The 13,497-nt window shown below is 37.3% G+C and overlaps 2 protein-coding genes across 2 annotated transcripts in view; one reads left to right on the top strand and one right to left on the bottom strand.

The window, feature by feature from the left end:
• The first annotated feature begins 1,639 nt into the window (after nt 1–1,639).
• LOC139965595 (carbohydrate sulfotransferase 15-like) lies at nt 1,640–9,207 on the top strand. The gene is made up of 8 exons (XM_071968127.1): nt 1,640–1,845; nt 3,144–3,431; nt 3,989–4,232; nt 4,855–5,016; nt 5,779–5,932; nt 6,349–6,499; nt 8,097–8,241; nt 8,894–9,207. Exons 1-8 carry the CDS (start codon nt 1,726–1,728, stop codon nt 9,064–9,066), a joined length of 1,437 nt encoding a protein of 478 aa, XP_071824228.1. The 5' UTR covers nt 1,640–1,725; the 3' UTR covers nt 9,067–9,207.
• Nucleotides 9,208–9,786: 579 nt separating this feature from the next.
• LOC139965596 (carbohydrate sulfotransferase 15-like) overlaps nt 9,787–13,497 on the bottom strand; it is a 46,471-nt gene continuing 42,760 nt past the window's right edge. Inside the window, exon 10 of the mRNA XM_071968128.1 lies at nt 9,787–12,045. Coding sequence (XP_071824229.1) covers nt 11,870–12,045 — 176 coding nt within the window. The 3' untranslated portion in view covers nt 9,787–11,869. The remainder of the gene's footprint in view (nt 12,046–13,497) is intronic.

Raw genomic sequence — 13,497 nt, 5'->3', positions numbered from 1 at the left:
GAGTTTTGGAACTTGAAAACCAAAGATGTTTTTAGCTATTGTCGTTCAGCCTGAAACGGACACATTATCGAATTATATTAGATCTGGAAGACTCACTCCACTGAAGGAAATCGTATACCAATCATGGAGGGTCATGTGACGTACTCCCTATAATTGTAGCACTCAACTCTTATAGTACTCCTTGAATGTATATTCAGCAACAATTAATGTCATGATCTAGCACCACATTCCGGTAAAGCTACGAGAACAATGGAATATATATATGGCCATAGTCAGGGGCGGCGATTTGTTTCAAATATGGGGGAGGGCATTTGCTTGGGTGCAAGCGAATTACTATCTAAGCGGAGTGCCACCATTGGTTGGCGCGCAGCGTACAAGAAAATTTCTGGTTTTGATAGCCCCCAGATCACCGGAAATGGCACTTCTCGGGCTTGAAAATGACCAACCAGATGTACACTTTTGCCTGAGAACCAAGCTTTTCCCAATAGTTTTTTTCATTCATAACCTTTTTCAAGATTGTCACCAGTCACACATCATGTTCGACGTCATCGCATCTCCTGTGGACCATTGCTTTTGTAGGTAATTCTACCTAACGCCCCACAATACCCGTCAGCCCCACTTTTCAAGGTTTTAAGCCCATTATTTGTTTAGAATTTGAATAATAAATTCACTTCAAAACATACCCATAATGTTGCACAAAATTTCATCTATGGACTACCAATATAGAAAAAAAACCTTCAACCCCTAACAGACCGGTCAAAATTGCACGAGTAGAGGGAAGTATGATGAAGAATGTTGGTCAAGGAATTTTCGAAAATTCAGACACAGTTAATTTATTGGTGGACAAATATTAAAACCTCTTACAACGGCTACTATAAAACTTCGGTATCATAAAAAAAAATACCCCAAAAAATATGCTCGAGGGGGGCGGGCGGTCTCCACCCTTCGCCCCCCCCCCCATTGGCTACGCGCCTGCGGTTAGAATCTTGTAGGAAACAGGCCAAATGGAAACCCAGTGAACCCATATCGATGTGGATCATATATATACGATGTGTAACTTCTGGTCGAAAAAGTGCTCGATACGAAGGGTAGAGCTTTATTTATCACAAAATTGGTGGATCGGATCTTGCTACTTAAAGTTTCACGCCGTAGCGATCTTCAGGCAAGTGATAGACTGAAGCCTAGTACTCCCTATATATAAATACATGTATGCTAAGGCTTTTTTCTAGTACGGTTGAGTGATCTTAAGTGTCTGCATTTAGATACTAGTTCTGTTCGCTTGTTAAGAAGTCTTTCCTATTCAGAGTGTGCCTAGATGATCGCGAGTTTCTCCTCCAGGCACAGGCTGCATTGTGTGGTGCCGCTAAGTAGGAGAAACTCGCGATCATCAACGCACACTCTGAAAAGGAAAGAATTCTTAACAAGCGAACAGAACTAGTATCTAAATATATATATATATATATATATATATATATATATATATATATATATATATATATATATATATATGTAAATAAATATATATGTAAATAAATATATATGTATATATAAATAATGGGCATATGCTACCTTCCATAATATAATGCTAGACACTAAATGGGGGCAGTGGAGCGCAACTGAAACACGTATCAGGGAGGTTCTAACTGCGTTTGTTATAGAGAGTTGAAGGAGGTCGTGGTCACACTAGGAAATACGTGCCATCAACGTAGGTCAACAACAAATTCAATGTATACTACGAAGCGAGATGATACTAGAACCTCCAGTAACATGAGCGATGCGGGCTTGACGATGTTAATTTTGAAATGGCCCAATATAGGTATCTGTCAACCAAATTCGGTTTTGAAGGTAGGTGAAATATTGCTAATTGCTTTAGCTCAAGTTGTTCAGTTATGGTTGTAATATAGTAACATTTAACAAAGTGTGTCTGATTTGTGCTGGTTAAATGGAACATCTCTAATAGGGGCTTGAATACTTAGATTTGCCATAGCGGTAATTTGTCAATCTTGGGGCGGACTCGGCGGAGATAGAGAGTGGGGGAGGGTGAGATGAAGGTGTCTTGTACATTCATTATGTACAGTACGTTTACTGGGAGAGCAGCACCCTTTAGACAAATGAGTTGCTGTTTATACTATGTGCACACTCGGTTCATTCTTATTATTCAACATGGCTTCCAGTGTGTTTTATTTCCTATGCAAGTCGACTCATACACATTTCGGATGTATATTATAGATAGATAGATAGATGGATAGATAGATAGATCGATGGATAGATAGATAGATAGATAGATAGATAGATAGATAGATAGATAGATAGATGGATGGATGGATGGATGGATGGATGGATGGATGGATGGATGGATGGATGGATGGATGGATGGATGGATGGATGGATGGATGGATGGATGGATGGATGGATGGATGGATGGATGGATGGATGGATGGATGGATGGATGGATGGATGGATGGATGGATGGATGGATGGATGGATGGATGGATGGATGGATGGATGGATGGATGGATGGATGGATGGATGGATGGATGGATGGATGGATGGATGGATGGATGGATGGATGGATGGATGGATGGATGGATGGATGGATGGATGGATGGATGGATGGATGGATGGATGGATGGATAGATAGATAGATAGATAGATAGATAGATAGATAGATAGATAGATAGATAGATAGATAGATAGATAGATAGATAGATAGATAGATAGATAGATAGATAGATAGATAGATAGATAGATAGATAGATAGATAGATAGATAGATAGATAGATAGATAGATAGATAGATAGATAGATAGATAGATAGATAGATAGATAGATAGATAGATAGATAGATAGATAGATAGATAGATAGATAGATAGATAGATAGATAGATAGATAGATAGATAGATAGATAGATAGATAGATAGATAGATAGATAGATAGATAGATAGATAGATAGATAGATAGATAGATAGATAGATAGATAGATAGATAGATAGATAGATAGATAGATAGATAGATAGATAGATAGATAGATAGATAGATAGATAGATAGATAGATAGATAGATGATAATAATAATAATTATAATTATAATAAAAACAATAATTTTACAAGTTCTGAGTGTAATTCTATATACTTCTGTAACAGGTGGCATTATGTATGGCAACGCTGATATTTATCTTCAATTTCAACGCGACGGATAGAAGTGATGAATTCATGAAGTACAGATCGTATGATGACGCAGATGATGGATTGTCATTGCTTAGCCCGGTTATAAATAATACTTCAAAGTTAGAAACCGGTACCTTTGAAACAATAAAGGAAGAAACAACAAAGAAAACGGAGTTTCAAAGTGAGACACTAATTAGAGGAAATCAAAGTTTTCAAGGGGAACTGAATTTTACGCGGGAATATCTGAAGACGGTGTCACCGGATGTGAGTATCCTTTCTCTTCTTTTAGCACTTTCACGTCTGCAAGAAGTCAATTAAAATGAGATCATTTGAAAGTATTATCCAAACATTACAACTAAAGTGAAAATAAATAATTAATTAATTTGTCAGTACTGTTTCTTCAAAATGTAGCCATCTAATTCTCTTCTTCGTATGAATGCACCAGTCATGTGTATTGACAACATCACATCCCCTACAGCCAAATGTTAGAACACTTTGCAATTCCAAAGTCAAATATTTATAGAGTGATAACAATACATTGTTGGTCAGTGTACAACTATGACGTCACACTTGTTTTTTTTTTTCAAGTTCACTTATGGATTTACTTCGACATGTGCACAAGTCGCAAGATCTTCTTCGGAGGCTGAATCCCTCTTCAGCCTCCGAAGAAGATCCTTCTAGGATCGAAACGTCAGGCCCTCTTATACTTTTACACATTCTCTTACACAGGCATCTTAGTGGATAAATAGCTTGCTAACAATTTTGTTTTATTTTAAGTATCAATTTACTCAGCATTGTTCTCTTTGTTTCTCTTTGCACAGATATTTCAGAGAATTCCTACTCAATATTTACCAAACTATCGAGGTTTCTGTTGGTTCGAAGAAGACCAGCTTTGGTGCTTACCATATTTCTATATTATAGGCTTCCACAAATGCGGTACAACCGACATATTCGACAAATTAAGACGTCATCCGGATGTTCTGAAAGTTGGAAAGGAACCTCATTGGTGGGCACTTCGTAGAGCTGGACTTCACAGGGACAATTACTCGTTACATAAAAAACTGAGTATGAAGAATGTAACATATTCTGTGGTCATGAAGTGTGCATGGTTATAGAATACATTTATATCTTGATAGATAATTATAAAAATAATAATAATAAGTAATATTTATATAGCGCATAATCAGCAAAGCTGCTCAGTAACAAAAACCTAAATATTAAATATATAGAACCAATAAGGCATAAAATGTAAAAGACTAAAGCAACAATATATATTGAAGAAAGAGAGAAAGGAAAGGGCTGGGTGAAGGGGCGGGGGGGGGGGTACCACCCCTTTTTGCAATATGTTGTAGAAAGTCTTGCTATGTTATTACGATTTCAGTGGATTTTTGAAAAGATTGTTGGAAAAAATGTAAATGTATCTACCAGCTAATACTCAGAACCTTATGAGCTTCCCAAAGAACAAAAGCCAGGGAGATAATTCTCACCTTGATAAGTTTTATTGATATTTGCATGTGTTTATTTTCACCTGTATGTGTATATCTATATGAGTTTAACACTGTGTCATTGATTGCAAATTTATATAGTTCTCTATCACTGTTAAAAATCACATGACAAGAGAAACTTCTTCTGCGCATGCTTGGTCCATCAATTTCGTTCCCTTCTTTCTCTCCATGGTGGTGTCTAGATCAAGAAGTGTCAAACTTACCTGGTATCGTTGATTCTACCACGTTTAATTGGTACTTACATTGGTATAAACAACAACATGTACTCCATGACGTGAAGACTTCAACGCGAAAACTTCGCTCAGAAAACGGAGAGTTAATTGAATATCATCCTAAAGTATTTGGTAAGTCAGTACTTCTACACGTTAGCTCGGGACGCATTCAGGGTTTTATAGAGGACGGAGTGTGGCCTCAGAGGGTCGCTGAGACCAACTCCCGTGTAGAAGGAGGGGTATGCATGGCCAAAGATGCCTCTCCAGAAAAAAATGAAGGTGCAATGGTGCATTCTGGGGCATATTCAGACTAAAAAATAGGTCTTAACTACGCCTTCATATCACGCAAGAATGTGCTAATTTTACATCATTTTCATTTTTGTGTAATGGGGTTTTGAAAAAAGAGAGGAATGGGTGTGTGTATGCGTGGTGTCACCCCTGTTTGCAATATGTTGCATAAAGTCTTATTAGGCTATTACGACTTCATTAAATTAAAAAGATTTTCTGAAGAAATGTAAATATATCTACCAGCTAATACTGAGAACGCTATAAGCTTCCCAACGAACAAATTAAAACAGTTCTATGGCCAGGGAGATAATTATCACCTTGATCATTTACATTTACATTTGCATGTGTTTATTTTCACCTGCATATGTATATCTGCATCTTGGCACGTGCGTCCACATGTGTATTTGCACTTTCATTTGCACCTGCACTTGCGTGTGCAGTATGACATGTGCATTTGCACCTGAATGCCAGTGTATTTTTCTCATGCTTATTCATCTACTGTTGCATATTCATTGGCACTAGTATGCATGTATACCTTTGTATCTGACTGTTTATCTGAATTTGCACTTTAGGTAAACATTCTTAATTTTACATTTTTCATTTTAGGGGACGGATCAGTCAGTACAATCAGTCACGTGATCTATTCACCATGGGATCGACTTGTTCCAAATGGTGAAGATCCAGACATACTCCCTTATCTCATGCATGCTGTTCAACCACGTGCCAAGGTCATCATTTCAGTGAGAGATCCCGTAGCAAGGTTGGTGTAATATAACAGCAGAAATCAAAATGGCGATTTACGCCTCCATTTTTTTTTAAATAATTGTTTTAATATTTTTTTTACACAGATCATTCAAGGTTATACCTCTCTGAAGAGGCAACTTCCAAGCCCAATACCTTATCTCAAAGAGGATGTATATTTGTGTGTGTTCGCGAGGAGGGGAGTGGGAGATGTCATGAGGCGCAACAGCTCCGGGGTTTGGAGACAATCAGAGGCCCGGAGAAAAAAGAATAGTGTATTCTGAGACTCATATTTCCATAGCATACTTAAGACAGAATAAGACTTCCAACAAAAAAAGGTCCACTATAACTGGCTCTTCCGAGTGTTTTCAGCCTATCATTCTTGGAGTAAGCAGGCAGTAACATTTCTAGCTGTTCTTTTCTTTTCGCCAACAGATTTCACTCTATTTTTGCTAAAAGAATGGGTGGCAGGAACTCTAATCATCTGCACGGATTTGCAGTGTCATCGGTCAACTGTGCGACTAATTGCATTGCCAACCACAGTGTTAGATACTGTGCACATTATTCTCATTGCGCGAAATTTCCGGTAAGTAATGAAATGGTTTACTTACTTCCTCAATTTAACACGCACAGATAGGAGGCGAGGGGGAGGGGGGGGGGCGGGAGAGATCTTGGATGGAATTGAATGTAAGGGTTATTAAAATTAGTGCAAAGTAATCTCAGATGCAGTTGCAATCATTTAGCTATATACCGCTGCTTGTAAATATTTTGTATGCAATTAATTTTCTACGAGCAATTCTTAGTAAATAATAATTATGAAAACCAAACTATTAAAAGACAAAGTAAAACGGCCATTGTAGTCATCTTAACGCAGTAAGGATTCCACCTTGTAAACGTGAATGTACGACTTATTGATAACTTTCCCCACTTGTTTCGGTTTGCTCTTCACAAAAGGCAAAATCTGTTACCATGGTGTTTATGTGTGAATTGGTATGTGTAGGTGGTGAGAATGTAATATGGGGGAGGAAGAGTGGGAGGGAGGCGGGGGGGGGGGGGGAGGATGTGGTAAGTTTAACAGAAGCAATCGAAATTTAAAGAAAAAGCCCTGAAGCCAATTCAATCGGCAGTTTTCGTGTTACGCAAACAGCCGTCGTGATTTATTTTAAGTTATATCAAAATTATGTTCAGAGAAGTACATTGCTTGACAGTGGTGACACAGATGGGCTATCGCCAACCCCTCCATACCACCCACATACAAACACATGGGGGTCCGCGAGGATGGGGAGGCAAAATAGGGGAGGGGAGGGGAGGGGGTAATGGACAAGCAAAAGTTTGCTTGACCGTCACCTCCCTTGAATTTCTTCTGCAGACGTCCATGCCACACACTATATCTTGTAACTTGACATCACCTGCCGCCTCACAACAAGTGTACTCTCGTTCTACCGTGCTTAGAAGCAACTAGTAACCTTTCTAGCTTGATCCCACTCTCCAACCCCCCCCCCCACTCACCCCATTTATTTTAGGTTTTAACCGATATACATGTACAATACTATACCGTCGTGAATATTTGGTATGTGGATTAGGCTGTGAACGTCTGCTATAGTAGCATAGAGTTATAACATAGTCCTATTAACTCTGTATAGTGTATTTGGCGTACGCCACGTTGTTAATATTGTGAAGCATTGCCGGTTCTAAAGTATCCCAAGTCTCTGATATGCTCCTTAAAGGCTAAACCGACGATAACGTCGGCTCCTTGGTACATGCAGACCTAAATGATAATGTTAATCCATTATTTTATCATTTCTATAACTGGACTATGACAGTTTAATTTCTAGCAAACAACATTCACCGTTTGATGACATTCTATAGCCATTTGTGTCCATGACAAATTTGTAATGCAACTATACATGTAAACATGATATTTGAGGCCACAAAAGTCGTATGTTCACCCTGTTGAGTTTTGTGTCGCATCTAAGGAACTAATCTTATGGTGTGTATGATAGACTACGTAGTCCAGTCACTTTACTTAATAAGCCTCAGATATTTAAAGGGTGATTCCTAAGAAAAAAGTGTTTTCATGGTCCACAACATATCAAACTTGAAGTCATCCTTTGAACAACTATATCGATAAATCACTTCCCATCGATTAATAAATTTGTTTTTTTTCTTGTTGTATTTTATAGCAATTATATTTAGGTATCTATATAGAATTTATACAGCCGTGGGCGATGATTTACGGGAAAGAAAATCTCTTCGTATCTCGGATGGAAGATCGCATCAAAGATCCTCTTCGGGAATTTCGAAAACTTTTACAATATTTAGAATTAGGTAATTTTTACTTTTTTTCCATAATGTATTTTCATTTTCTTTCATTGAATTTCATATGACAACAGTAACGCCCTATATTAAAAAACCCTTTATTAAGTTTTTCAGCTCTTTAATTGATTCTCGAAAACTGTAGAGAGCAGAGGTGACGAAGGAGCGGGGAGGGGAGTGGAATCGTGGGGGAGAGGGGGGGTTACGAGTAAAGTGGAATTTTCCGCTAGGAAAGGTATTGCACCAAACACCGGTGTTAAAGAAAAGCTTCGAATTTCAGAGAATTCATCGTTTACCGATTGGATACATCATTGTATCATTTCGCAAAGAATATAACATGAGTCAGTTATAATGAATGACCATATTAAAGTTGAAACCATATCAAAGGTGCAAACTTTATTAAGTGCTGTTTTATCACAGATAATGAAAACGTTGCAAGACTTAGTATAGAAATGTAATTCAGTAAAAGCGTGGAAGTAGGGGGTGGGGCGGGAGGATGTCGTGTTGAGGGAAGAAAACGAAGCAGAATATTTTCAAAAATATCCATGTTATATTACGGCAATTGTATAAGTACCATTGTACTCTTGTACATAACTCTTGTACGGAATTCACAATAGAATCGTTGTTCTTCAAATTGCATTGATTTTTTCCCTTTTGTTTTCAGACATGCTACCAGACAAGGAGTGCAAAAGAATCGTATCAGGAGTATCAAATAAAACACGTGGAAAAGTTGCAATGTTGGATAAAACTAGAAATCTACTGCAAGAGTTTTACAAACCTTTCAACCGACGGATGGCAGCATTCATGAATGATGACAGCTATAATTTTGGCTATTGACTGTTCATGTTTATTGCATTTGAGTCTCGGGGTGTAGCTAGAGCTTCCGGGGGCTATGTACATTTAGGGGCTCATATTTAGTTATACATGTAGTTTTATCTCATTATCATTCATAATTAATATAAATGAAGTAGCCCCCCCCCCAAAAAAAAAAAAAAATTATAACAATTTGGGGTTAACATATATGTCCCCGGACCAAACAGGTTCTCGAAACTTTCGGAAACTAAGAAACCTTTATATCCTTTCATTTAGTTTGTTTTTTCTCAATAAACTATTAATGTTTTTCTTATTATTCTGAAAAACAAAATAGCTAGTCTTACTAACATTAAGGAACAGTTTATTTGGCAGTGAACCAAGCATATAGAATTTTTTAAGTTCCTGACAAATTGTGTCTTTCAATACAATAAACATTATGGCCGGTGAAGAAAACATTAGTATTATCAGCAAAACAAGAACGTGGAAAATTTCTTTGATACTACATGTTCATCATTGACATGAATTATAAAATGTAACGGCCCTAAATAAGATCCTTGATGTGGAACGCCACATGCAATATTCATCGTCTCGGGATCTACATTTGTTGAAAAGGTGGGAATTGTATTCTGTGGGAAAGAGAGCTTTTAATCCACTCAAGGCCGAGGCCTTTAATGCAAAAGATTGCAATGAGGCCTCTAACGCAAAGCATTTTGCATAATGAGAAAGTCTCATAAACGAAAAATAAACGATGCTTTGCGTGCATTGCACACATATATTTACGAGGTGTCTCACTCAAGACCCCGGCACTCGAATGCCATCCAAATCTAACAACAACTAATTAACATACAACTAATTAACATACAAATAACAGAAATAACAATGAAACATACACAGCCGTCTAAATACTTTCAATATGCAAATAAGCTTCACTTATATAGACAATTTACATAACATAACATGTACTCTTACAACACTATAACTACTATAGCAAAACTGTGAATACAGTTTAACACTATTTTTTTTCAAATAACTTGGAAAGACCCGCGGATAAGTCAGAAACTGGACGAAATTTGTCACCATAGCTTCAGGGTCTCCTTGTTAAATAAATAGGAATGACTTTGGCTATTTTCAATAGGTCATTCTTACAAAAATTATTCTTACAGTTATTGAACTTATCAGGGGAAAAAAACGCTTTTTAAAAAATACGAATGACATGATTCAGCTTATTGCAATGAGTATACGAAACATATCAGAATGACTTTTTGTAGGACTCCTTAAAATAATTTTTGATCAAGCTTATGTTTACATTAAATCGATTGTAAGATACCATTCGCTATACATGAATGACGTTTCTAACGACGTTTCGAATTACTCTTGCAAAAAAGTCTAAAGTGAATTTATCATAAGAGTAATTCACATCACTAACTGAATATATACAATTCCAATCAGAATCCTGAAGGAAGTTAATGAAATGTTCAGTATCTTTACTAGAATTATTTCTAGTATATTCACCTTTGTACGTCCTCCTTTTCGTCAAGAGAAATTCTCAAGAAAATAGGGAAATGGTCACTTACATCTGCAGTAAATTATATTCCAGAAATAAAATTACTATAGGTCTACTATTCGTAAATATATTGTCAATTAATTATATTATTTTATTATGCTAACTGTTATATTAATTACATTAATTATATGATTAATTATTAATATATAGATATATATAGATATATTAATAATTAATAATATATATAGATATATATATAGATATAGATATATATATATATATATATATATATATATATATATATATATATATATATATATATATATATAGATATATGTGTGTGTTGTTCATATATGTTGTTCATGAAATAACGGTTGCTGGATTTGTGCCTCCTGACTGTGGAGGGTGAGGTGAGACAGGAGGGAGGGAGGTGGGTGGGGCGGGAGGGGGGAGGAGGAGTTGTTCATGGCAGTTATCTTTATCATAACGAACAACAATTTAACTTAACATGGATACTCATAAAAAAGAGAGGTCTCCGAAAAGGTCTAGTTTTTTTTTTAGTTTTTTATCTCATTCCTGCATTCATCTCATTGCTTTACAGATTTAACGTTTTAAACAATAAAGTTGGAAATGAAAGTATCATTTTTTTTTCTTTTCTCTTTTGGCTATATCTTACTATCCAACACACGCCAACAGACATATCTATACGTTATGCTAGGTTATCGACCACACAATGCTGAAATTCTGCTATCTTCGTTTTAGGTCCCAGATGTGTTTAGATTATTCAGTTTCGTTCTTGCATGCTTCGTGATTGAATGATTCCGTTTGGTTGTTGAATCTTGTTTTGAATTCGCCCGGCTGTCATCCCAATGTGTGTGCTGTGGTGTTTTCGGTAGTTGTGATAATCTCACCGGCAACAACAAATGCTGATTGTGCCTCGAAGCAAAACACGCCATTATGGCAAAAGCACACTCCCGAACAGAAAATCGGAGCTCAGTAGTCTCTGCGTGTCGCCACAGAGAAATCACTACCAGATCGTACAAATACCATATAGAATACTACTTCTCAAACCGAAGAACGTGAAACTCGGCGAGTCGTGATCTCACTGCTCTTTTGACACCTATACATGCTCTGTTACATGGAGCAGGATATGCCCAAAAGACTACAGTAATAGCGATATATGTCCTTTTGGGACTCGAAGGTAAGAATCGAACCCCGGACCTTGTGTCACAGAGCGAAGTCCGTAAAAATATCTTCCTTTTCAAGTTGTCAACAAAATGATCACCCCTCTTAGTACAATATTGGTTCTATATACAGGAATTGTCAATAGCCAAAATTATAGCTGTCATCATTCATGAATGCTGCCATCTGTCGGTTGAACGGTGTATAAAACTGTTGCAAAAGAGTTTTCGTTTTGTCTAACATTGCTGTCTTTTTTGCGTTTACATTAAATATTTCCGTTTCCATTATCCTTTTACATTCCTCGTCGGGTAACATTTCTGGAAAAAAATAATGGAAAACTTTGGTCTTAACAGTTTATGCTGGACTTGCCGAAGATAGTATAGCGTGCATGCATTTGAATATGAAAACACAAATATTACACGCACCTACGGAAACAAAATTTGCTCTTATCATAGGCGTAGGAGCCTCATCTGATTTGGGGGGGGGGGGGGGGGGGGCTGTAAAGAGTTGCCCGAAAAATATAACCAACATTTTTTCGCGCACTCCGCGCGCATTCCACATGTTAATGTGCATATCATATAGGCATTCATTAGTTATTGCATCACCTGCCAATAACATAAAATCATTTTCCGTGTTATTACCCTTCCATATTGGTTAGAATTATTGGGGAAGTCGTTACAACAATAATGATAATACAAATAATATAAGTTTAACCATTGAAAAACACATTGCAAATTCTTCTTCTTTTAGTAGGTGCCATTGGCGGAGCTAGGGGTATTGGTCAGGTGGGAGAGAATGGTCTGTAGCGGCGCTTTTGACACTATCTAAGCGGAGCGCCACCACAGGTTGGCGCGGAGCGTACAGAATTTTTTGAGTAAAGAATCTCCCTAGATCGCCGGAAATGACCCTTTCCGGGCCTTGCTAATTTGCAGATAAACGAAGACTAAATAGGTGTCATCGCCATTGGTCAGAAAATTGCACCAACAAAATGTGACAAATGTCGATAGGTATTTGAGAGCGCAATAAAAAAGTCAATAATCGCGAATAAGCAAAAAGTGGTAAAAAGCTGAAAAGGGCGCCAGCAGTCCATTTGAGTCCGTCAGGGGGGCATCCGCCCCTTCTGACTGTATGGACGCTCCGCCACTGGTAGGTGCCCGCAAAATTCTCAGCATATTGCCCAAATTTTCACCAAAAGAATTGGAAAAAAATGCAAATTATTCTTCTTTCAGTTTAGGTGCCCGAAAAAATTCTCAGCATATTGCCCGATTTTTCACCAAAATATTTGAAAAACACATTGCAAATTATTCTTCTTTCAGTAGGTGCTCGAAAAATTCTCAGCATATTGCCCGAATTTTCACCAAAAAATTGAAAAACACATTGCAAATTATTATTCTTTCAGTAGATGCCCGAATAATTCTCAGCATATTGCCGAATTTTTACCCCCAAAAAATGAAAAACACATTGCAAATTATTATTCTTCCAGTAGGTGCCCGAGAAATTCTCAGCATATTGCCCGAATTTTCACCAAAAAATTTGGTTGGGGGGCTGCAGCCCCCCGCCTCCTACGCCTATGGCTCTTATACTACCTAACCCCCCCCCCCTTCCTCCAACCCTGATCTCTCCACTTCCACCCAGTTTGGGTTTGAAATTATAAATTTCATGGAGCTGTTTTCTGACTAGTATTTTCACAGTTGGCATTCGAATATTATTGCATACAAGTGACTATTCACTGCAAATCACATAATATGTATTTCTCCCATCAATTAATT

Source organism: Apostichopus japonicus, chromosome 3, assembly GCF_037975245.1.
Source record: "Apostichopus japonicus isolate 1M-3 chromosome 3, ASM3797524v1, whole genome shotgun sequence".
NCBI classification, from domain to species: domain Eukaryota; kingdom Metazoa; phylum Echinodermata; class Holothuroidea; order Aspidochirotida; family Stichopodidae; genus Apostichopus; species Apostichopus japonicus.
The sequence above is the reverse complement of the archived record's forward strand: the minus strand, read 5'-3'. Positions and strand labels throughout refer to the sequence as shown.